The sequence below is a fragment of the Lygodium microphyllum genome, chromosome 6 (assembly GCF_053477565.2).
Source record: "Lygodium microphyllum isolate KBCC chromosome 6, Lygodium_microphyllum_v1.1.10, whole genome shotgun sequence".
In the NCBI taxonomy this organism is placed as follows: Eukaryota; Viridiplantae; Streptophyta; class Polypodiopsida; order Schizaeales; family Lygodiaceae; genus Lygodium; species Lygodium microphyllum.
The window spans coordinates 142,056,734-142,083,296 of record NC_141140.1 but is presented as its reverse complement, the minus strand read 5'-3'; the positions used below and the strand labels follow the sequence as shown (position 1 = coordinate 142,083,296).

Genomic DNA, 26,563 nt, shown 5'->3' with positions numbered 1-26,563 from the left:
TCTTTCATCTCAAAGCTCTTCTTCAGCTAAGATTTAAGAGCATCTAGCTCATCATGAGCTTTCCCTGCTATCAGCATATCATCCACATAAAGTACCAAAATAAGTAAGGAGCCATCACGGACTTTCTTCGTGTAAAGACACGGATCCATAGCACTCCTGTTGTAGCCCTATGACTGCATAAAGGCATCAAACTTATGATACCATTCCCTAGGTGCCTGCTTCAAGCCATAAAGACTTTTCTTCAACTTGCACAGTAGGTGCTCCCAGCCAGGTTCTGTAAAGCCCTTAGGATGCTCCATGTATATCTCATCATGCAAATCCCCATGCAAGAATGCAGTCTTGACATCCATCTAATACATATCCAAGTCAAGTTGCAAGACTAAGGCCAAAACCAAGCGTAGGGTAGTTATCTTGACCACAGGAGAAAAGACTTCATCAAAGTCGACTCCATGCTCTTGTTTAAAACCCTTAGTAACAAGTCTTGCCTTATAAGCCGGCTTGGGGATTCCAGGGGTACTTTTCAGCTTGTACACCCATTTGCATGGCAAAGTCTTTTTGCCCTGAGGCAAGGCAACCAAATCCCAAGTCATATTCTTATGTAAGGAGTCTATCTTAGACTGCATAGCCCTCTCCCAGGAGTGACTGTCACCCCTGTGCATAGCCTCATCATAGATAAGAGGCTCTCCTACATCTGTAACCAAGACATAATGCATCGAGAGCTCAAATCTATCAGATGGGCGTCTATCTCTAGTAGACCATCTCATGGCAAGCTCTGCGGCCGGTCAAACACCCTGGCCATATATACCAACTACTGTTGCATGTTGTCCAACTGGCTGTGCAGAAGCACATGGCTCCTTTTGGAATATAACCCTACGTATCTCTACCACCTTCTCAGGCTGTCTATGCATCTTGTCTCCATGGAAGACTACATCATGGCTGCGAATGACTTTCCACGCTTGCGAATCCCAAAGGCGATAACCCATCTCGCATGCATCCCCATAGCCAAGGAAAATGCATTTGACACTCTTAGGATCCAACTTAGTACGCTTGTCTTTGGGCACATGGCAAAATGCCTCAGATCCAAAGACACGTAGATGCGCATAAGATGGAGGTTTCCTAGTCCATACCTTCTTTGCAACCTGGAAATCCAAACCACTAGAAGGTGATCTATTTATGGCATACATAAGTGTACTGACTGCCTCAGTCTAAAAGCTCTATGTAAGCCTGCATAGCTAAGCATACTACATACACACTCCTGGATGGTTCTATTCATCCGCTCAGTCAAACCATTCTGGGATAGGGTATAGGGAGCGGTCAACTAACGCTTAATACTCCTCTCATCACATAGTTGCTCAAAAGCACGTGACACATATTCTCCCCCATTGTCAGACCTAAGGCATTTCAGTCTATGCCCAGTCTGGTTCTCAACCAATGTAAACCATCTCTGAAATATAGCCAAGACTTTGGGCTTAAGCTTAATGGAGTAAGCCCAAACTTTACGCGAAAAATCATCAATGAACGTCACAAAATACTTTGCACCATCCATAGACTGACAGGGCATGGGCCCATAGACATCGGAATGTACCACTGCCAGGGGCTCACTCATGCGTGTCCTTTCAGACTTCTTATGCGTATTCCTAGTCTATTTGCCATAAAGACAATGCTCACATGAATCAAAACATGCGTAGTCAAGGGGTGGTAAGTACTGCAAATCAGAAAGCATTTTCATTCCCTTCAAGGACATATGGCTCAAACAGGCATGCTAGAGAGATACATGTGGGATAAAACCCACTGATAAAACATGGTCAACAAAGGACCCATCAACTACAAGAGAATAGAGACTGCCAGCTTTGGCACCTCTAGCAAGCACAAGTCTGCCACAGGTGAGCTTCCAGGCAGAATTCCCAAATGAAACATGAAATCCAACATCATCAAGCTGCCCTGCAGATATAAGATTGCGTGTAAGCGCACGTACATAACGTACATTCTGTAACAGAAAGGTACTGTCAGTAGAGAACTGCAGTCATACATCTCCGATGCCAACAATAGCAAGTGACATGTCATCACCCAAGTGAACTGAACCAGAGACGGTGCGATAGGAGTGGAACCACGCACGGCACGGTATAACATGAAATGAAGCACCGGAATCCAAAAGCCAGCATTGCACATACTTAGAGTAAATATCTGTCAACGACATAGCATCACAAGAACTAGCTGCAAGTATATACTCCTTATCCGAGTCATCAGTCTGCATGACGTTTATCTCCTCGATTTTCACACTGGATTTCGCAGGCATGATGCTGCGATCACAGGACTTTTCTTGTACTTTGTTTTTCCCCTTCTCTTTGCGCTTCTCATTGCGCAACTCATGACACTGTGGGCGTATATGACCTTTTTTGCCACAATGATGGCATGTCACATTAGCATTTCTCCCACGCGACTTGCTGCGCAACTTAGACCTAGACTTCTACGAGTCTCTGCCACCGCCATTCCCACGGTCATTCTTGCCATTACCATCTCTACCTCTAACAGTCAAAGCATGCGATACACGAGAGGCATCCAAGTTCTTACGGTTGATCTCTTCTTGCAGAAGAGCACTCTCTACATCAGGCAAGTTCAAAATAGTAGCAAGAGCACATAAGGCAATGCGGAATATAACCCATGACTCACTTAGAGTCCCAAGCAAAAACAACGAAGTAACCTCATCATTAAAGGTAACACCCTGCGAAGTCAAGTTCTTGAGAATAGCATGGAACTGGCTCAAATGAGCAGATATTGTCATATTCTCCTTCATACGCAGGTCCATAAGCTGCTTCAACCAATACATCTGACTTGCTGGACTTTTCTTGTCATAGAGGTTCTTAACTTTATCCCAAAGTTGCCAAGCACTTTGTGCTTCCTCAACCACATTGTAATGCACATGTTCAGTGAGAGACAAGATGAGGGTGGACTTGCATAACTCATCAAGCTCATCCCATTCGTCATCAATCATAGTTTCAAGCTGCTCGCCATGCATCCTTAGTGGCTTTATCTATGATTTCTGCACCAATACCTGCCAAACTTGGCTCTTCCAATAGGCATAATTCGTACCATCAAGCTTAGTGATGTTGAAGATAGCGCTGTCAGTGGAAGAAGAACCCATAATGCAGTCCAAAACAGTGCAGATAGTTCAAAACTGCTTACTGTTTTCTGCTGTAAACAGCCAAAAATACCACCAAAACCAAGGTAAAGTGAACACGAACTGATAGCTAATAATGCTGCCCACCAAGTACCATCAAAAGTACATAAAATCAAGATGATTCAGCATGAAAATTCCACATCAGTCCATACATAACTGCTTGCTGTAATAAATTACAGCCAGGTACAATGAGAGCAAACTGTAGGCAAAATCAATGCACCAAGTCAACCACTGACTGTAAAAGCATAACTAGCATCAAGCACACATAAATCACCATATGACAGTCATACGGACATCGAGCAAACACCCAAGCATGTCAAACGAATCCGTCAATAAGCCGGCATACCCCCTGTGTAATAGAGCAAAGTGTACACAACACTGGCAAGACCTGACACAAAGAGGTGCATACTCAGGGAGTGTGAAGCCCAAATCAGCCCAAGTACATGTATATGGACCATGGCATATCAATCAGGTAACATCCAAGTGAAGAAGATCCCAGTCTCAAAAAACTCAAAGCTCAATAGCATAAACTACCTACTCAATGTTTGTCAAACATCCAACAATGCTCCCACTGACACAAAAGCCGTATGAATCAAAGCCAAGAACCTCAAGAAAGGCATATGAGAGCACCAATGATGAAAGATCCAAGACTAGACATCAATAAGACATCGTGAGCATATAGGCTCTGTAGCCTCCAAGTAGAGCACCCATAGACATCAATTGTATCCCAAATACAACTCTGGCAAGCCAAGAAATATCCCAAGTAAGTTTCGGGAAGCCAGATGCAAGCCAAGACAAGGCACTAGTAGCAATCGGCTCCAAACAATGTAACTAGCGTGTAGCAGTGGCATAGGCCAAGCATGTCAAGACCAGTCAGACATAGGTAACATACATGCCAAATATACATCTAAGATGGAGTATCAAATGCATTCCAAAGCCAAGCTCAAGCTCAAATAAAGAGCCGGAACCAAAGACAAGCTCGATGTTGTACCCCGAAGGTCAATACTTCATTGCATATCCCAAAGATATAACCTGAAACCAATAGGCATAACCAAACATGAAGTAACACGCTTCAGCCCACTGTGGTACAGCAGTGATTTGCTGTTCAAAACTGAGTATTTTCAGCAAGAAAATCAGTCCAAAATGATGGCATAACATGAGCCTTACATCCCCCAAACAATCGGGCATCAATAGGTACCAAACAGGTTAAGTAGAAGTACCCAAACAAGCATAGCATTACATGCCAATGTTACTTTTGCATAATATGACTGTGGGACTGCTATAAACAGTCTTGGGAATGTACAGATCAGACCCAAATCTGATATCAATGATCAAGGAGGCTTCAACCAAAGTTAGAGACCATTGCCAAGTGCATTGCCAAGCCCGAAGAAGTATGACATAGCCATCAATGAGGAGTAGGTGAGCTGCTGTAGTGTGCTGTCCAGAACAGCCAAAAAAATGGCGCAAATTTGTTGATCCCTTCTTCTACTCCTGTGCATCCACGTGGCCTCAATAGTAGTACTTAGAGGCTCCAAGGGGTGCCCAGGGAGGCCCACAATAAGCCTCAAGTGCCCAAATGCAAGAGGGAGCTAGATCCAAGCTCCAAGGATTTGAGCTATGGCTGCCCTGATTGACTGCAACCTGAGAACTGAATAAAAGCACTGAAAGAACACTTCAATGCCTCTGTAGCAATGCCCTGAGGGTGTCTCAATAGGCCGGGAAGGTGGTCGGGAAGCCAAGGAGTAACGAGAGCTCGGGAAGGTCAGCTATGGCTGCCGCGAAGGAGACCCAATGCTGTAGGTATTTGAATGAAAGCTAAGAATGCCACAAACCAAGCTCGGGAAGTCGGGAAGCCTCGCTCTGATACCAATTGAAAGGTGAGAAGGATCGAAGCTTGCTTGGAAGTGAGCTATGGTAGAGAGCAAGAGCAAAAAGAGTGAGAGACACAAATGGAAACTCCAACAGTCACAATGTGTGACCACGCCTTCCTTTATTCAAACTGTCACTAAAAGAATAAAGAATAAAGTGACGGTGACGGGCACCTGCCACCTACAGTGTGCAGTGGCGCGTACTGTCGATGTAATAATACACGGGCGGCTAGGCAGAGACGCCTTTAACCCCAACACTTTCTTCTAGCTTTTTGCTCTCCCTCTCATTTTTTTCTTTGTTAGCGTTCAATTTGTCTAAAAACTTGAAGAGAATACGGATATAATAGGGGAACATATAATCTTCAGAGTTTCAAGGAAAATCGTGAAAAGAAACAACATATAATCTTCAGAGTTTCAAGGAAAATCGTGAAAAGAAATAACTGCTCTTGTAAACTCACTCTATTTGTTTTAAGTCTTGTGTTAACATCTGAAGTCGCTGTTTCAAACTCTCAATCTCCTTTTTACGAATATTCTGCTCTTCTTCCAAGCGCTTCTCATTCTGTTCCAACTCCTGTCTAAGTCTCTTCTCCCTCAAATTAATGTTTGCCTCAAAATTCTTCAACTCTCTTTGAAATTTCTCGTCCAGTCTTTCCATCTGCACAGAGAGAATTTCATTTAGATAACCAGTATATTACATCTTTTTGGTGATCTCTTAAAAGGTACAAGGACAATCAAAACCTACATGTCTAGCAAGTCTAACAACAGAGCTGTGGCAAAGCAGTAAGTGTGGAAATTTTCTCTCTTATATTAATCTCTGATAAAAATAGTAGCACACCAAGTACATCATCTTTAATAAATATCACATACAGTTATGGTTAGGCTAGTCAACCACCAATTAAAAATCAACTTGAAAATAAACATCACATTGAATCTTTCTCAGATAATAATGTATGCACTTTAGATGTCCCTTATTTCATGCCCACTACCTCAGACTTCAATGATTGTACATTAACATGTGGTCCTCTCATCTGACGTCCGATTTTATGACAAATACAATTAAGTATTTAAATGGTGCACAAGCATACCTTTACTCCCCCTGCCAAAAATGTGTTAGAATGAAGATTTGAATAGAATTGCACAACATTAGAGTCAACTATATAATGTTGTTTAACATACGGCCCTTTTATGGAGACCTCATTTCACATAATTGTAGTGCTTGCTGCCATCAGACAAGATTGAGTGAATATGTTCTCTCTCTCTCTCTCTCTCTCTCTCTCTCTCTCTCTCTCTCTCTGTATGTATGTTTATTTATTTATTGCATCCCTAAGCCCAACCCATGTATTTTCGGCTTTGTATACAACTACCATGTTTAGGTACTTTATGGACACCTGTGTCATGTTTCAATATTCAGCATCTTGGCATCTCGATATCTTCTACCATGTTTGGGTATATTATGGACGCCCATGTCATGTTTCATTATTCAGCCTCTTGGCATTTCAATATCTTCTTCTCTTGTGATAGTATCAGTTCAGATTTGCTTTTGGCTTTTGGCTTTTACTAACTGGTTTCTTTTCTAGTCAATTGTATCACTCTACTTATGCTCTCTCTTTTGTTTCGTGAAGATAATTGAATTAAGTAGTAAATATTTACATCAGACCGTCAGGTCAGCATTCTCTCTGTATCTCTTACTTTCTCTTTTACTTTCTGTTGCATCAGACCATCAGGTCCTCAAAGAAAGTGACAAAAGACTATTAGGACTTAGTCACAAAGAGAAAATCACACTGCTGGTGTAGAGCGAACAATGGCCAGCTAGTGGGCAGTAATGTCAGGAAGAACCAGGTCAGCTGATATCATAGAAGAAATCTGCTATAGCATTAAACCTTGAATATGGGCCACATGACCATGGATGCCCGAGGCCGAATCAAAAAGAAAGGCATTCCGAGTTTGCCAAATATGTCACAAGGCAGTCCATCTAAGGAACTGGAACAGACAGGAATAATCAGAATGCAAAGAAGGCACAGAGGGCAGCTTTCCCATAATCCATGACCGGGCTGTTATCTAGAGCTGAGTCGCCGAGAGCCAGATGCGAGAAATAAAACACCAGATCTGTCGCGCTACTGGACAAGAGGCAAAAAGATGAAGCAATGTTTCATCACATGTAGTGCAAAATACACAACGACCAGCAGAGATCTTTCGGGCACGCAACACCTCTCCAGTTGAAAGACCACCAATCAGCAGTCTCCACAAGAAGACTTTTCCCTAATAGGGAACCTTAGACTTCCAAAGCTGAAGGAATCTTTCCTGCCACTTCTTTTTGCCATCCCTAATATGCCATAATTTATTCACCTTTGTAGTGACCCATCTCTTGGCCTCCACCATTTGATGGTATATCTGGTTAGCAGACCTCTTCTCAAAATCATCCGGAATCACAAACTTCCAGTCACGCCATGGATACAATGGCTATAGCATTGGTAAAGGAGAAAACCTATGAAGTGTGACCTGTATGGATGACCAGATATCACAATATCCACGGGGTACCAAAAGTGTTGACGAATACGCCGAAAAGAGTAAAGACAGGATTGCCCAAGAATAACACCATCAGAAACTGTATACAACCCCAAACGAACCATCCGATTAAACTTGAGTCTATGGAAATCTTTGTCCGGCCAATCCAACAACCTGGAGGAGGCTAAGACCTCTCCTTGCAGCGAATTCACCTCCTTGCGAATCTCAGGAGAGCGCCAAACTAAAAAACGTAAGATCTCCTGCCAGGATGCAATCAAATGAGAAAGGGGAAAAGACTGGGTGGCCTTAATTGGCCTCGAGGAGTTGAGCACATTCCACCAGGAGGCACAAATAACTGTATTACCATGAGAGATGCCAGTCTTTTCAATGAAACATTTTGCAATGTCCGACCAAGGATGACTCTAGACACATAGCACCTACAAAAGGGCCAACCTCAAGGCTTTCATATGCAAATTAACATCCAACAGGGCTGCTCCCCCCCATTCGTTTAGGCGTAGTCACATACTGCCACGAAATCCAAACCTGACCCAACCGATTCCCCTTCTTTTTCAACAACATAAACCTGATAGGCTGAACAAGTTCCAAAAGGGACTTCTTAGTCCAAGGAAGGAGTGGCAAAAAGAACGATATCATACTAATCCTAATACTTTGAGCAACTTTCAATCTGACATGTAAAGGCCAGCCTTGAGATTTCCAGTACATGAACCTGTCATGAATCCGAGAGGCCATCCAATCCAGTAAGGCCCGAGGTGCTCCCTCCACCCCAACAGGATATCCCAAGTGTTTGATTATATTTCCCTTTGGGATCACAATTCCATGCCAGCCCAAGGCCTGCAAATCAATCTCCGTACAGGAGAGAAGTATAGATTTTTGCATATTAATATGAAGACCAGATACCAAAGCAAAAAGATTCCATGCCACCATTGCCCGATTGACATTAGTGCAATTAGCCTTAAGGAACATAAAAGAATCATCTGCCAAAGATTGACCCACAAGTTGAGTACCATTGGAAAGAGTCAAGCAAACTATCTCACCTTGATCAACCAACTTGTCCAACAATGAGAGCATCGGGTGAGCGACCAAAGCAAATAGCAAAGGGTTGACAGGGCAGCCTTGCCTAAGAGATCGAGATAAGGCAATTTCTTCCGTGATCCCTCCATTAAGAGCAAAATGAGCTACAACTCCCTGACCAATAGTGTCAACAAGAGAAACCATGCAAGGGCCAAATCCCATTGTAGACAATAATTTCTGCAAATAAAGCCAACTAACATAATCAAATGCCTTCTTAATATCGAGCTGAAGCATTACTACTTTTTGTTCTGAAGCTTTAGCATAGTCAATTCCCAATTGAACATTCAAGATGTTATGCATGATATTCCGACCTTTAATGAAACCATATTGACGTGTATGAACCAAGTGCAGAAAAACTTTCTGCAATCTGTTCGCAATGATTTTGGAGAAGATTTTATATAATGAACCCATAATGGAAATAGGTCTCCATTGTTTCAAAGAGGTAGGGGAGGGAACTTTGGGCAGCAACCGAATGACAGCAATCTTCCAATCGAATGCCATGGTACCGGAGTTCCACACTTGCTGGCACACGAGAGTCAATGGGTCTTTAAGCTGCTACACATTAGCTGAAAACAGCTCATTAGGAAGTCCATCCCAACCAAGGCTTTTCCTTCGGGGTAGATGGGATAACACTTCTTCCACTTCATCTTCTAAAATATCCGCCTCCATTAAGTCCACCCATTCTGGTTTCACCTAGTTGCTTACCAACTCGCAAATATAGCGACGAGCAGAGAGGACAGCATCAGAAGAATTCTCTTGCGGACCCAACAAGGACTTATAAAAGTCGACACACATATGAATGATGGAGGCCGGATCCATCACCATAACACCCTGTTTATCCTATTATCGTATAAAGTTTCTACTCTGGCCAACAGTTTGTATTTTTCATATTCCTTTTCTTGAAGAGAATGAACCCTGCCTTTCAACCATTCAATGCATGTGATCAATTCATCATTAGAATCCCCTGATTGACTTAAAGACAAAAAGTGGGCCAATAAAGATTGGGCATTCTGCAATTCAGCTCCTAAAGAGGAAGCCTGTTGAATACCATACCGACGGGATAATTGTCGAACATTGTCCCTAAAAACAGCCCATGCATCCCTCCCTCCAGATAGGACCTTCAAGCTAAAGGAAGCAATCAGTTGCTGAACATATTCCAAAAACTAATTCTGCTATAGAAAAGATTGATTAAAACAAAGTGGCAACTACATAAGAAGAGCCTTAAATACATGAATAGGTCTATGGGTCATTTCCAAGACCAAAGGCTAGTGATCTAATAAGACATGCTGTCATTCCACCCACATGTCAATAACTGCAAGAAGAAAGGAATCACTCTGACAAATATATATCCGATCCAGTCTGGCCCAGGTGTTAGGATGTTGCAAAGATCGATAGGTATAACCAGATTGTGATGGATACATCCAAGACCACATGTCCAGCTTCAAAGATCCAGCTACAAGGGCATCCCAAGTCTGTCGCTCAGGACCATCCATAACTAAGTGCAGAGAAGTAGCCTAATCCCCAGATAGACATGCATTAAAGTCGCCCATGGCAAGACCTTGGCAAGCCATGGAAAGGTAGCGCAGGTCATCCCAAAGTTGACGACACTCCCTTACCTTGGAAGGAGCATACACGCCCACCAACCACAAAACCTCTCCCTCATAAAGTATCTCCAAAATTACAAATCGACCTCGAGAGTCTTGAGAAACCAGGGATAGCTACAGGCAAGATTTGACAGCCAACATAACTCCAAATTTATATGGAGCTCGACCACTGAAAAAAACAACATAATCCTTATAAACATAGGAGGATCTGCCCAAAGCATGTTGTTTATGTTCCACCGCACAAAATACATTCCACTTTTCAACAAAAACAACTTTCCACAACCGATACTGCTTGCTACGCGAAGAGATACCCTTCACATTCCACAAAGCAATTCTCATAATAAATCGGAAATGAGAAAACTATTGAACCACTGCTTTTCCTTTCCCTTTTACATCTATAGCTTTGGCTGCCTGGAATCTTTCCATCTCACTTCGGATTACATCTACAAGGTCTGCCCTTTGCAAAACAACAATCGAAGCACGAGAAGAAAACTGTTGTTGCTGTGAACGAAAAGCATCCCTAGGAGGCACAAGCCTCCCCTGCATATCAAAGAGCAAAGCAAAATTGAAATTCCTTTATCATCCCCAGTCGGAGCACGTAAAGATTGAGGGTTCATGTAGAACCCCCTACCTCTGCATTGAAAGGTCTCAGTGATAGGGTGTGGCAATGGGTGGGTAGGAGTCGAACGAGAAGCTTGTCTTGCATTACATCTAACCACCGATACCCAAGAATCTTCCCGAGAAGACACATTCCAGTCAACCGAAAGGGAAGTACACTCAGGGCCCACTTGAGGAACCTCCTTTTTACCTTCATCACGACCATGTTGAGGAGGCATCTCAAGATCAGCTACATATGCTCTCTCTCTCTCTCTCTCTCTCTCTCTCTCTCTCTCTCTCTCTCTCAAGCACCTTGTTTTTGCGCCCTAGGATATGGTGCTTTCTAAACACCTTATCATTCTTATGTTCTATGGTGTTTAGTTCTTGCATTTTATAGCGCTTTTTAGACAGGAAGTTCTTTGTGCTATAAGAATCAACCATTAGACTTGTCCTTAGTGGACCTAAATTCTCTCTCTCTCTCTCTCTCTCTCTCTCTCTCTCTCTCAAGCACCTTGTTTTTGCGCCCTAGGATATGGTGCTTTCTAAACACCTTATCATTCTTATGCTCTATGGTGTTTAGTTCTTGCATTTTATAGCGCTTTTTAGACAGGAAGTTCTTTGTGCTATAAGAATCAACCATTAGACTTGTCCTTAGTGGACCTAAATTCTCTCTCTCTCTCTCTCTCTCTCTCTCTCTCTCTCTGTGCATGCCCGTGTGTGTGTGTGTGGAGAGCTACATTCTCAACGGCCACCTGCTCGTCATTCTCTCTTGCCAAATACCTAGCATTAGTATCAGAGCAAAAAGGGCCCATGCTGCTGCCATAGTAGGAAAAGGCAGCTGAATATGAAGGGGTGAAGAGCAAGAAGAAAGAGAACAAATCAGTGCCTTCTCATTTGATGTTGCTGTCACTGCCTCCTCTAGCAGGATCTTATGAAGAAGGCTGTCCATGACTTCTCCTAAGTTGTGGCTGCCACTACCCCTACTCCTACCATCACCTCAAGAAAGCTCTCCATGCATTAATCCACCTATCACACATGCACACTGTATTCCCAACTGTCAGAGTGCTGTCTTGCATAAGAGTGTGCTCGCACTGAACAAACGTGCTGAACACTGAGTGCCAAGAGAGAGACATCAGAACACTAACAGACAGCAGAACACTGAAATGATGAATAAGGAACAAAATGCTGAGTACAAGGCTGTGCAGGTATACAATTTAGACAGCTGGAAGACCTCACTCTTTGCACACAACAATGACCAGGATGCAGCCTGCAATGGGCCTAAATAGGCCTGGGAAAAGGAAGCAAAAGCATGCAGTCGGCCTGCCCAAAAATGGTCGACAATGGCAAGCCTGGTCAGCTGCCATGTGGCAGGCCTGCCCACTTACCTGCCAGAAATGGCCAACTACAACCGGCCAACAATGGCACGTGGCAGGCCTGCCCACTTACCTGATCTGGCCCCATCCACCCTTTGCGAAGGGCCCTGTGCCCGCTGCCCAACTCCAACCCATGAGGTGCCTGCTGCCAGCGACCATGCTGCTGCCCATGCTGGTGCCCTATCCACATGGCCCACCCACCTAGTCCAAGAGATGCCCACACTAACACCCCCTCTCAGATCCTAGATGCAAAATGAGGCCAAGGGATCTAGAATGTTGTCTGAAAACAGCCTGAGGAAGAGCTTTGGCGAGCAGGTTCACCAAGTTGTCTTCCATCTTGCAATGCTCCATCTCTATGGTACCATCCAAGATCTTCTATGGATTTTCCATCCTGCAATGCTCCACCTCTATGGTACCATACAAGATCTTCTATGGATGTAATGATACTAGATCTCTATGTGCTTCGTCCTTGCATGAAACAATGGGTTTCACACGAGCTATGCAACTCTCATTGTCACACAAAAGAGGAGTAGCTTGGGTCTAAGGGGATTCAAGCTCTCCCCAAAGCCACACAATCTCATAGGTGGTAGAACACACTGCTCAGTACTTGATCGCCGTAGATGATAGGGCAACAATCAGTTGCTTCTTGTTGCTCCAAGAAATAACACCTACACCAAGTAGAAAGCAAAATCCTATAATCGCCGAAGATCAACATCACCAACCCAATCTGAATTTATCCATCCTTGCAACACCACACTAGTGTCTCCTAAACATGCGGGATAGAAGATGCCAAGGTCAAGAGTTCCCCTGAGAAAGTGAAGAACTCACAAGGCAGTCTGCTAATGGACCTTCTTGCACTCATTGTGAACCATGCAAGCAATCAACTAGAAAACAAAGATCGATCCAAGCTCGAAGGAGCCAAATCAAAGATCCAATCAACTATCAATGGCGGGAAGCATCAGCAAGTAGCAAATTTGCAGACGTTGAGGCCTTCCAATTTGGATCCACAGGAGTAGAGATCTATCAACATGCGGACATCTCAAACACAATCAAAAGCTCTTGCACATACCACTATTGAGAGAGAGATCCTGATCTCAATCTGCCATATCTCATGACCCAAAAAGAATCGTAAAAGGTCCATGTCTATCATCTCAAACTAACCATGAAGGGCATCTTGGTCTACCCAATCATCTGGGCATGGTCAACTATCAAGACGAGGTTATCCACATAGAGCATGAGCACCACACACTCTCCCACTACAATGTGAACATACAGATTAGGAACATAGGCAGCCCTTTGATACCCCAACTTCTCTCTTAGGAAAGTATCAATCTTTTCATTCCATGCACAAGGAGCCTGGTTAAGGCCATAGAGAGCCTTCTTCAACTTGCACATCTTACCATCTGAAGACCCGAACCCAAGAGGCTGCTCAACATAGATTGCCTCCTTCAATCTCCATTCAAAAGGGGTGGTTTTACATCTAGCAGGTAGATCGGCCACTGAAAATGGCTAGCAATGGCAAGTATGGTGGGAATGGTGGCCATTTGTCTAGTAGAAGCAAAAGTATCATCAAACTCTATGCCAAGCCTTTGAGGAAAATCTTTGGCTGCCAAGTGAGCATTGTGTCATCCAACATGCCATCACTGTGATACTTTGTTTTGAAGACCCACTTCACTCCGATCACTTTGCAATGACCAAACCTAGGCACAAGACACCACATGTTGTTCTACTATATAGCCTTCAATTCCTCTTATGGGCCTTCCACCTTGCTTGTAACAATGCTAAGAATTCACCTACCGGTTATAGCTTATTTATGCTTATGTACGGTTATGAGCCAAAACCACCGATTGTCATTGAGAGCAAGAGGATGAAAATGCAATTCGTGGTCAACTTCCTACATGATATGCAAGAAGTGTTAACAATTGCAAAGGAAAATATTAAAACCGCCGAGGATCGTGGCACCTTTTATCTTAACCAACATATCTTCTTGAAAGCTACAAGAGGGCATGTGGGTTTACTTTAAAGTCCCAAAGGACTTTGATTCAACGACTATCGACAAGTACTATAAATTATCATTGAGGTATTGTGGTCCTTTCCAGATTACTAAGAAGATAAGTTGTGTATCCTTCAAGCTTGGTTTACCTTCAGAAATCCAAGTTCACCCTATGTTCCATGTTCGTCGTTTGAAAGAACGACTAGGGCAAGGTGAATTGATTGTTCCAATTGAGGAAATCCCATAGCTCAAGGACACCTCTCAATACGTTTCATGTGAGCCTGAATTGGTTCTCAAACATAGGATTGAGCATTCCCATTGGACCATTTATGTGAAGTATTTGATCAAGTGAAAAAACCGCCCAGAGGCAAGGGCTACTTGGGAGTCAGTACGTTCATTGAAGAGTCATTATCCTGACTTCGTCTCTGAGAACATTGCTAAGAATAGCAGTCATTCAAAAGGGGGGAAGTCCTATATCCTTGGACACCCGGATGGGCGTAAGTACCATTGATCACATTGGTCATGAAGTGACTTAGTGCAAATGTACTACTTCCGGGTATCACAACTCTATAGAAACAAAATTTGTATCCTTTTTCACTAATTTTTCTATATAATGACTTATTAAAAAAATTTGTTTCCTTTGCACTAATTAGATATAAAGAAAGTGCATTGGAGCTGGCCACTGATGAGTGGTCACAGGTTATGGTGGACCCACGCAGTGGGTTAGAGAAAAGATAGTTCACACTTCCACCTATATGGCCCGATTGGGCGCCTGTGACCAAAACTCATGCATATCACGGTTAGACTCGCACACAGAAAGAATTGAAGCCTTGAAGTGTGGGCTAGATCCGCCAGAACAAACAGTTACAATCAACAAGATGGCATGATCATGAAATGCTTGTACAATGTGCATGTGTGGGCTAAAAGCTTGAACTACACATTTCTTTGCATAGGAAAGTCACATGAAGATTCTGATACCGTTTTTTGCGATGTACACGGAAAAAGCTTTTATATGACATCCATATTGGGGGGTCCCTAAATTTTAGGAGACTCGAATTAGCCTAAAAATGCTAGTCCTAAAAAATAGGGATGTCATTCTAAAAATAGTAAATTCTGTACTCTGACTGTACTTACTAAGTTTGGTTGTTTCTATTCTTAACAGTTTTCAGCCCAAAAAGGAAGGCCATAGAGAAGAGACAAGTGTCAAGACACTTGTCACACAAGTTTCCAAGTGTCCCACCACTTGTCACATCTCATGACATGTGGCTGGACACTTGTCTTGTGCTACTCCACTTTCCCCTTTTGTACTAGCTCTTTTCCCTCCTATAAATAAGAGCTCGTTTTTCTTCATTCAGCATCATTTTTCTTTGCTGTAAACTGGTGTACAGCACCCACTGATAGCCAGAAACTGGCCCCATCCATCCCCATCATCATCCCCCACTTCTCCATTATCAAATTCCTCCATATTCCCTCTTCTATCACTGCTGTTTTACAGGACAGCAAGCCTGTAAATTCATTACAGCACCTCCTTCTCGAGCTCTTTCTATCATTTTAGCAACAAGAAGCAAGCCCTATCCATGTACTACTGATCAACGATGGAGAAAGGCTGATTTCCCCTCTTTCTTCTCTTATACTGTAAAGAAATCAGTTCTTATCATTGCATAATAGATAATGCATGTGTGTTTGTACATCTTTGCATGATCTTGTGAGAGTGAGAATTACTTCTCCTCACTCTCAGGTTGATTGTAACTGAGCTCTTCCCTAAGGGACTTGGGTTGAGCAGAAATTCATTCCTTCCGGGGGGGTTTGTTGCCCATCTTCAACCCTCAATCTTGTCTCCATTACTTTTACATTTTCATGGCTGTAATTTTGTGAGTAATTTTCATTTTCAGCTTTAAGTGTTCATTCTCTTTTATATTAAATCTCGAAAACAGCGAATATCATAATTGTTAAGCATACTACATTGTTCGGGGCGTTTACACCGGGTTAGGGCAGCCAAGTTCTATAAATAGGACTCAAGGCTCTATTGTGCAAATTCATGTGTAATCACCACTCTTGAAATTCTGGCCCATAGATTGATACATGCATACACAAGGATGGCATAAGCTAGTCGCATGGGGCACCGACCCTTGAGATGTGGCTGTGACATAGAGTCCTCCTACCTCCCAAGCTAAGGGGTGAGCCTGTTTGGCTCTGTGGCTTGGAGGTGAGTCTAATATCCAATCCTTATATTTGTGGATATGGCTTGTGCCATGTCTTGTGTGCAGGTTGGATCCTAGGGGGCTGTTTCACCAAGTGTGGACCAATTGGTACCATAGTTTTCCCACATGCCTATATCTAGTGGACCTACCCGTTATATTCCAATGTCCAAACCGACACTTGGACTATAGAGTTCTAGTGCCTCCTCCATCGATACCTTTTGGACACTCTCAACCTATTCCTACATGTCAGAGTGCAGCAATGCAAAAGCGTATGACTAGGACTGAGAGATAGAGTGAACATGGAGAGAGAGAGAGAGAGAGAGAGAGAGAGAGAGAGAGAAGGAAACATAAGATTTGCAATGAAGGAATACTGAATAAGGGAAGCATAATATACACGGGCGCAGTGCTTATGTTTGCGTATCTCCATCTTGACAAACTCACCAGCTGTGAACCACAAAGTCTACACAAAAATATGATCTATTGTGGGCTGGGATGGCAGGCACAAAAAACAATGATAATATGTGCATGTCAGCAGCATTAAATGCAGCCAATTGGTCATATGCCAACTGCTATAGTAACTGCATCGACTAATTGATTGTGTGAAAAACGTCCAACATGCCACATGGCATCTATCCAACAACCCACAACTAATGGCACCTACCCAAACTGCAAAACGACAATGCCAGACTATAGGCAACTACTCTAGAATACCCAAATTGACAAGAAATACATGAAAACTAGCCATATCTAACACACCCCTAACCAAGGGATGACTATATCTCTAGCACCCCCTCTCAAGATCCTGGACAAGGCATAAGGCTAAGAGATCTAGAATGTTCTCAAAGTAAAACCTATGGAAGCATTTTTGTAAACAAGTCTAAAAGATTGTCCTCAATATTACAATATAGTATACCAATGGTCTCATCCAAGAACTTCTCTTAAATGAAATGGTACTAGATCTCAATGTGCTTCGTCCTAGCATGGAAGATAGGGTTCTATGCCAAAGCAATGTAACTCTCATTGTCACAATAAAGTGTAGTAGGACCTAACTACGAGTAGCCAATGTCCCCCAATAACCTTCAAAGCTACACAATCTCACATGTGGTAGAAAACACGGCTCGATATGTAGTGACCGGGAAGCATAAAGATTAAGACAGTCGGTGTTCCTTACGTGCAGAGAGAGAGAGAGAGAGTGAGAGAAAGCAGAGTAGAGAGTGTACACGATTCTTGGGTACAATGACAAGTGTACCTCTTTAGGTTTTTAGATAGACATATATGTGTAAGTGCAAGTGCTAAGGATGTGTTCACACCCTAGCACATTTAAAAGGCACAAGGGCCTTTATTCCCAACAACCTCCCACCTAAACGCAATGAGCCTTAAGAGGAGAAAAGAATCAGCTAAGTCTAGGTATGTACAAAGCTGAAATACATATATCTATCCAACTCCCATCATCTGTCGGCAATGAGCAAACCGCTCTGCTGGAAGACCCTTCGTAAGAAGGTCTGCAGGGTTATCATCTGCATGCACTTTGACAAGCTCAATGCTCTTGTTGTCAAGTACATCTCTAATTAAGTGGTACTTCACCTATATGTGCTTTGTCTTTGCATGGAAGACAAGATTCCGTGCTAGCATGATAGCACTCTGGCTATCAATGGAGAACATGTAACTTTGTGATGCCAAGCTCTCCCACCAGACGTAAAAGCCATAAAGCCTCCTTACATGCCTCAGTGGCAACCACATACTCTGTCTCTGTAGTAGACAATGCGACACATTTTTGTAGCTCTGAGATCCAAGAGACTCCTTCTCCTGTGAAAGTAAACACATACCCAAAAGTGGACTTTCTGCAATCCACATGACCAGCATAATCTGCATCCGTAAAGCCAACAACAAATGCCTTCTGCTTTCGAAAGCAAATGCACAACTCCTTTGTGCCTTTGAGGTATCTCATAATACCTTTCATTGCATCCCAATGCTTTTTGCCAAGGTTTGTCATGTATCTGCTAACCACTCCCACTGCGTAAGGCAATGTCACGACGTGTAGCAACTATAGCATACATCCAACTGCCAATTGCTGAAGCATATGGTATCTTGGCTATTTCAGCCTTCTCATCATCAGATGTAGAGCTATTCTCTACATTCAGTTTCACATATCAAGGCAATGGAACCCCAATTGTTTTCCCCCCATCCATATTGAAACGTTGCAAAACCTTGGAGTTATACTCCTACTAAGATAGATAGAGCAATCCTTTTGACCTATCTCTAAGTATTCGCATACCAAGAATGTGATTTGCATCACCAAGATTCTTCATGTCAAAGCTGCCATGAAGACTTTGCTTCAATGAATCCAAGGCATGAGTATCCCTGCCAGCAATCAGCATGTCATCAACATACAGAACCAAGATAATCAAACTACCATCTGTTGTCTTCTTAGTATACAAGCAGAGATCTACTTGACTTCTATAGAAACCTTAAGATTGCATAAATGTATCAAATTTATGATACCATTCTCTTGGTTCTTGTTTCAGCCCATAAAAACTCCTTTTGAGTTTACATATCATCTTCTCTTTTCCTTTTTCCACAAACCCTTCAAGCTACTGCATATATATATATCTTCATGTAAATCACCATGTAAAAATGCAATCTTTATATCCATCTATCTGAGCTCCTATCTTCAGCTACAACCAAGCCCAAAATGGTTCTCAATGTAGAGAGAAGATCTCATCAAAGTCAATTCCATGTTCCTGCTTGTATCCTTTCGCAACCAATCTTGCTTTGTACTTTGGTAAGGAACCAAAAGTGACCTTCATCTTATAAACCCATTTGCACGGAAGTGTTTTCTGCCCTTTAGCCAACTGCACCAAGTCCCAAGTGCCATCTTACTCCAGAGATTCCATCTCTGACAACATGGCTTTATACCATTTCTTGCTATCCTATCTATCCATTGCTTCCTTAAAGGAAGATGGTTCACCACAGTCTGTCAACATGACATAATCAGCCACATTATTTGCACCAAGAATGAATCTATCAGGTTGTCTAGTAGCCCTAGACGATCTCCTAACCCAATGTTCATTGTTTGCTGGCTGTTGAGCATTTTCAGCTTGCTGTCCTAGCATTTCAACTTGCAAATCAACATTAACAGCTTGCTGTCTTGGCTATTCCTACACATGTAGTGGCTCATTATCATGGGCAATAGCTAGCTGATCATTTCCAGCATTATTTTCTGCATTTACAAGTTAATTTACAGCAAGTATTCGCTGCTGTATAGCGGGCACATTTTGCTGTCCAAAATGTATTTCTTCCCAAAATACAACCCTACGAACCTCCTTAGTCTTTTCGGACTGTTTATGCATGCGATCTTCCTGGAAGATAACATCATTGTTGGGTACTACTTTCCTTTTCTCGAGATCCCACAGTCTATACCCCATTTCACCCTCATCACCATATCCTAGGAAAATGCATTTACAAGACTTTGACTCAAGTTTGCTGCGTTTTTCTTTACGAATGTGCACAAAAGTCTCGCAGCCAAAATCTTTCAGATGAGCATATGAAGGTGGTTTGCCCGACCACGCTTCTTGGGGAACTCCGCCCCCCAAAGACCTATTTGGTGACCAATTAAATAAGTGTATGGCTGTCATAACAGCCTCTGCCCAAAAACCATGGGGTAATGCAGCATGAGACAGCATTGTACGGACCTTATCCTGTATGGTCCGATTCATACGCTCTGCAACTGCATTTTGGGGTGGATTATGAGGGGCAGTGAGCTCCCTCTTTATCCCTTTGCTATCACAAAATGCTTGAAAGGCCTTGGCCACATATTCCCCACCATTGTCAGAGCAAAGACACTTGAGTGTCTTATCAGTTTGATTTTCAACTAATGCTAAGAATTTTTTGAGCTTGTCAAGCACTTCATCCTTGCTACGAATAGGATAAACCCAAACCTTTCATATAGCATCATCGACAAAGGTGACAAAATATTTCCTTCCCCCTAAAGATAATCCTGGTATCTGACATATATCTGAATGTACTAACTCTAGAGGAGAAGATTTCAAACAAATAAATTTTTTATGAGACGTCTGTGCATGTTTACCATAAATGAATACAATGATCACAATGCTCAAAATTAGCATAACGAAGACAAGGCAAGTAACCCAAACGAGAAAGCACTTTCATTCCTGTTCAACTCATGTGTCCCAATTGGCCATGCCACAAAAAAACGCTTAGCTGCTCGATCACGGCAACAACATGATCACTCACACTAGATACATGGAGAGGATACAAAGTATCACTTTTACAACCTCTGGCAATCACCCTAGATCCCTTATAGATCTTCCACTTTCCATCACCAAAGGTGATATGAAAACCATCATCATCTAGCTGCCCTGTGCGAGCTGAGGTACATGTCGTACATGTTGAAGTGTGAAGACAGAGCCATGCTGAAATTGCAACTGCACACTGCCAATACCTGCAATGTCACATGCATAGTTGTCCCCAAGATGGACAACACCATGTCAACCCCCTATATAGGCAGAGAACCACTCTTGATGAAGGGTGATATGAAAGGAAGCACCTGAATCAAGAATCCAGGTATGCATGTCCTCATCAATATCTGCAAGTAAAGCATGTGCACCAAAGTGTGAAGAGACCAAGAGTACGTCATTCCCACTGTCCTCACTGTCATGAGTGACTACATTCACTTCTTCAATTTTGACATTGCTATCCTTGGGTTGACCTTCTTTCTTCTCTTCCTTGCTATCATCTGTCTTCTTGCTCTTTCCTTTCTCTTTCTTCCATTTGTAGCAATCACGTTTAAAGTGACTCTTCTTACCACAATGGTGGCATTCAACATCTTTGCCACGTGATTTACTGCGTCCCTTGCTATCACATTTTCCTTTCTGCTGTGATCTGCCCCTAGTATGCAAAGCACTAGAAGACTTACTGGATGCATTGTTCTGCCGATTCATTTCCTCCATAAGTAGAGTACTCTCTACGTCAGCATACAAAAGAATCGCATTCGAATTGCTCATAGCTGCCCTGAATATATCCCAACTCTCTAGAAGAGTGCAAAGCAAGAATGTAGCCTTAAATTCTTAATCAATCAAGAACTTCAAGGCAACCAACTGGCTGAAAATAGAGTTAAACTCACTCAAGTAAGTAGACATTGTTGTACCCTCTTTCATACGCAAATCCATAAGCTTTTTCAACCAATACACTTTGCTTGCAGCACTCTTCTGTCCATACAATTCTTCCAGTCTAGTCCATATAGCATATGCAGAACCCAAACCTTCAATGTTAAACAGCAAGGCATTAGAAATTGATAGCTTGATGGTTGAGCGTGCAAGCTCATTAAACTCATCCCAATCTTCCTGTTCCATGTCCGCAGGCTTTGCCCCTTTGGTTTTAATCGGCTTTGCCTGCTTCTTTTGCAACAGGATATTGTAGCACCGTTTTTGCCAAACTGCAAAGTTATGTGCTCCTTCAAGCTTCTTTATGTGCATGAGATTACTGCTATCACTGCTGCCAGCCATGATTTTCAGCCCAAATGTGACCAAAAAAGAAAAAAAAAACAGCAAATGCAGACCCAAATTGTCATCCAAATGACCAAGGTACAAACAAGTACCAACCAGCAATAAATGACCACGTAGAAGCAAAGATTTCAGATCTGAAATTAAATTTTCAAAAGCACCAAACCATGTGCTACAGCATTCCACAACTGATTACAGCTATTCCAAGGCCATATGCATCACATTACATGAGAAATCCCAAATTTTAGCTGCAAGCATCAACCACACATCTGCATTTTCTCTGTCATGCATAGAACAGGCCAATTTTGACAAAATAGAGCAATTTCAGCAAAACCCCCAAATTTTGCAAGTGTTGGATATCCAAATTGCATGGAATTGAGCTTGCATGTATGTAAAATGACCAAATGGTGCACAAATTTTGCCCAAACTACAAAAGCCCCAAATTACACGAGGTCCAATGTGCATAAATGTCGAGAAATTGGGTAAATTTCAGCCCAATTTGTGCATATACATAAAAAAAACCCCAAATGTCGGGGATAAAATGTCTCAAATTCTTGGAATTTTTGAGACAAATATCACTGTTGTATCTTGCTCGTACCAAATCTAGACATAGACAAATCCCCAAATTTTCCAAGTCCTGCGTGTACTTATTTCAATGAAATTGAAAGAATTTCACTAAAATGTGAAAAGCCCCAAAATTCCCAGGCAAGTGTGCACCGACTTTGCAATTTCTGACGCAGATGCCTCAATTTTGCATGAACAGCAGTTGGTCTTGAGAAGCGGGAAATTTTTGGGCTTGGATTGCACGAAAATTTAAAGGTATGCCTCCACACGTGAACCCTCGATAGGGAATTTTTAAAAGAAAAGATTTTGAAGAGAAAAAAAAAATTGATGAACAATGGGTCCGTTGACCCGCGGTGCAGGTTGCCGCAACTGGTCACTTGCTGTCCCGTCACATGTGGAGGCCCGTTGCATGTGCAGCTCGCCAACTGTTGCCCGACACCCTGTCCCCGTTGCGCACCCAGTACCCCGTTGGTCCCGTCTCCTCACTAAGGCTTGGCCCTGTCGCAGAGACTCCTCACTGGAGCCTGGCCCTGTCTCACACTCTCCACAGCCCACCTTCTACAGCTCACGACCTGTTGTCTGTCTAGAGATGATGTTTTTGTCATGCGCCTGCACCCTGGAACTGTCACCTAACAGAGACGTGACCTCTTGACTTGCACGAACTCCGAAAAGTACAAAATGCCTCAACCGCAGCTCTGATCCCCATTTTGTAGTGACCGGGAGGCACAAAGATTGAGACAGTCGGTGTTCCTTACGCGCGGAGAGACAGAGAGAGAGAGAGAGAGTAGAGTAGAGAGTGTGCACAATTCTTGGGTACAATGACGAGTGTACCTCTTTAGGTTTTTAGATAGATATATATGTGTAAGTATAAGTGCTAAGGGTGTGTTCACACCCGAGCACATTTAAAAGGCACGAGGGCCTTTATTCCCAACACGATACTCCGCCTCAGTCGAAGATAGGGCAATCGTGGGCTGCTTCTTATTGCTCCATAAAATAGCACCAGCACCCAAGGTTAAGCAATAACCTGTCATGGACCTCCTATGATCCACATCTCCAACCAAATCAAAATCATTCCAGAGTACCATCATTATGATATTTGGTCATGAAGACTTATTTTACACCAATCACCTTCCTATGAGCAGGCTAAGAGAGCTGAGGCACCAAATACCAAGTGCCATTTTGCTCAATAGCATCCAACTTCTACTCCATAAACTTCTTCCAATGTTGTGATTGCAAAGCCTCCTTCAAGGAGATTGACTCCCTATCCTGTATGCACGGGTCAACAAGAGTTAATATAAACAAGCTTAGTAGTATGTGCCTAGTTCCTCCAATACCACCGTGGCCCATCCTACGGTTGCCACTCCTCAGGGGCTCTCTCAATCCCTAGATCATGGAGTGTAACTCAATCCCAACAAGGAGGAGGCCGGATCTCTCCTCGTCGCATTCCATTTACTAAAGTCCCTGGAAATCAACCAACTGTGGCTCAGTGAGGAAAGCCGAAGGAAAAGTAGTATCCTCATCCAAAGATAAAGCATCTCCACGAGGCAAAGGCGTTGGCACCAACTATCTCCTAGATCTCCAAGTACGAGGTGCTCCCCACTCCCCTCTAAGGCTAGAACTTCGGGAAACCGCTTCAAATTTATCACATAAAGTCTTTGTAATGTGGACATAGGCGTCGCACCCAAAAACCCTGAAATTAGAGACATCAAGCTAGACCCAAAATACGCCTCATAGGGTGTCATACCAACAACAACTAAAGTGGAGATCAATTAAGGATGTAAACTACAATAGCCACAACCTCGGCCTAGAGAAATTGAGCTGTCTATCTATGCTCCATTATGGTGCAAGCCATCTCAATCACACTTCGGTTCTACCGCTCCAAAATGCCATTTTCTTGAGATGTGTTTGTGTCTGCAAACTCTTGGCAGCTACCATGATCTACATAAAGCCTAGCAAGCTCATTAGAAACAAATTCTCCTCGCTTATCCGATCATACTCTCTTTAGTTTCCAGCCTGATCGACTCTCCTCAAAGAGTAACCAATCCTTGAAGTGGGAGAAAGCCTCCAACTTCAGATGCAAAAAATAAGCCCATGTCATCCTTTTAAAATCATCCACAATCAACATGAAATACAAGCTACCCTTAAGAGACTCCTTCCTCATAGGTCCACAAAGATCTATAGAAACAAGCTCCAAGGGTACTGAAGAATGCCTCGAAGCCTTGTTGGAAATGGCATCTCGATGATGTTTCCCACAAGATACACACGGCTGTTGGCTGACCGCAATGTCCGGCATACCTTGAACAAGCTGTCCCCTAGACACCTTTTGAAGGTAATCATAGTTTAAGTGGCCAAACTAAGTATGCAAAGCTTAAAGAGGTAAGAAGAAGAGAAGTCAAGGCAAAAGGATATCTTAGTTTGTAGGTTCCATTCTCCTCGTAACCAATAGTAAGCACTTGTCTTGATCCACAATCAAGAATCCAAAAGGAATCCTCATCAAACTCAACCAAGAGACCAAGGGCACAAATCTTACATACCAACAACAAATGGTAACCCAAGCCTAGTAAATAAAGCACCTCTTAACTATGGGCATCACCCTGTCCATCTGGAATAAGCTGCATGTTACCCCCTCCCCAAAATAGAAACAAAAGAGCTATCGCCAATGAGAACCTTCCCATGCGAAGGCCGCAAGTGGTAACACCTATTGTAAAAGGAGTCATGTGCCGAGAGGCACCACTGTCAACAATCCACTCACGAGGGTGTGGAGCCATCAACACAACATCAAAAGCCCTATCAGTCGATACCTCAATCACCTCCAAGTGGTCTGCCCATACGAAGGCCGCAAGTGGGCAACATCTATTGCAAAAGGAGTCATGTGTCGAGAGGCACTACTGTCAACAATCCACTCATGAGGGTGTGGGGCTGTCAAGATAGCATCAGAAGCCCTACTGGTCCATACCTCAATCACCTCCAAGTGGAGAAAGGCAGTTGATGAGGAAGCAACCACCGCTCTCGAATCCTTTGAGGACTTCTCATTCTTCTCCTAGTCCTTTTTCTCCTTGTCGAGGCAATTCTTCTTCCAATGACTTGTCTTGCCACAGATATGACAAGTGGAATCCTTTTCTTTGTCCTTCAATTCGTCATCCTCCTCCTTTTAGTCCTTCCTCTCCTTCTAAGAGAACTGACCTATAAATACCTTCGATTTGGAAGCATTATGCCCTTTCAATTGCTCCTCCTGGTCCAAAACCATAAGAACCAACTCCTCCCAGCAAAGAGTCATTTTCCACCTTGAAGCAATCAAAGTGAAGTAAAATGCACTAAAACTACATGAAAACTACGGACGGAGCATTATCACCATGTCTTCAGAAGTGATCACCTTCTCCACATTCTGCACCTATATCTGTAGTTGCCTTAGCTTGTTCACATGCTCCCACAATATAGAAGATGATTTATTGATGCTTAAGGTCTATAGTTATACCTCCAAAGGGACATGTTTCATCACGGTCATTCTATTGTATATCTTATCGAGCTCCAACCTTCTCTCCCTAGCCACCATTAGATACTCTATATGGGCGATCACAGCGGTAGTGCAAGAAAGAAAGAGAAACAAACGAATGCGGACATTCAATTAACCCAATGCGCCTGAGCCTTGGCCAACTCCAAACAGTCAACTGTTGGAAGTTTGGACTCATCTCTCAATGAAGGACAGCCGATAGTCTCTACCACAAGCTCTACCAAATCATAGGACTCCAATATGGTAAGCATCATAGCACACCAAATGTGGTAGTTCTCACCATGGAGTTTTTAATATGATGGAAGAGCCAATAGAACAAGTACCTTCCGCTCCATGATCACCAAAAACTCTATGTCTGCCTCACAAGACATCTTCATCTATAATCTTTGCAAAAACACAAAAGCAGTCCCCTCCAACTGTGCAAATGCAACTTGCTGTGACACTTGTCTAGTCGTCCCACTCCTCACTTGCCGAAGGCAATGAAAAGGTAAAATCTATAATTGAAGGCTCAAAACGTAGCCTTCCTCCTACTTGAACAGCAAAAACAAGTAGTAA

At 42.9% G+C, this 26,563-nt stretch overlaps 1 protein-coding gene across 1 annotated transcript in view; it reads right to left on the bottom strand.

Annotated features, from left to right (window-relative positions):
* LOC148035220 (uncharacterized) overlaps positions 1-26,563 on the bottom strand; it is a 104,863-nt gene that overhangs the window by 39,429 nt on the left and 38,871 nt on the right. The window contains exon 4 of the mRNA XM_087680179.1: positions 5,505-5,701. Within this exon, the coding sequence (XP_087536305.1) occupies positions 5,505-5,701 (197 nt within the window). The remainder of the gene's footprint in view (positions 1-5,504; positions 5,702-26,563) is intronic.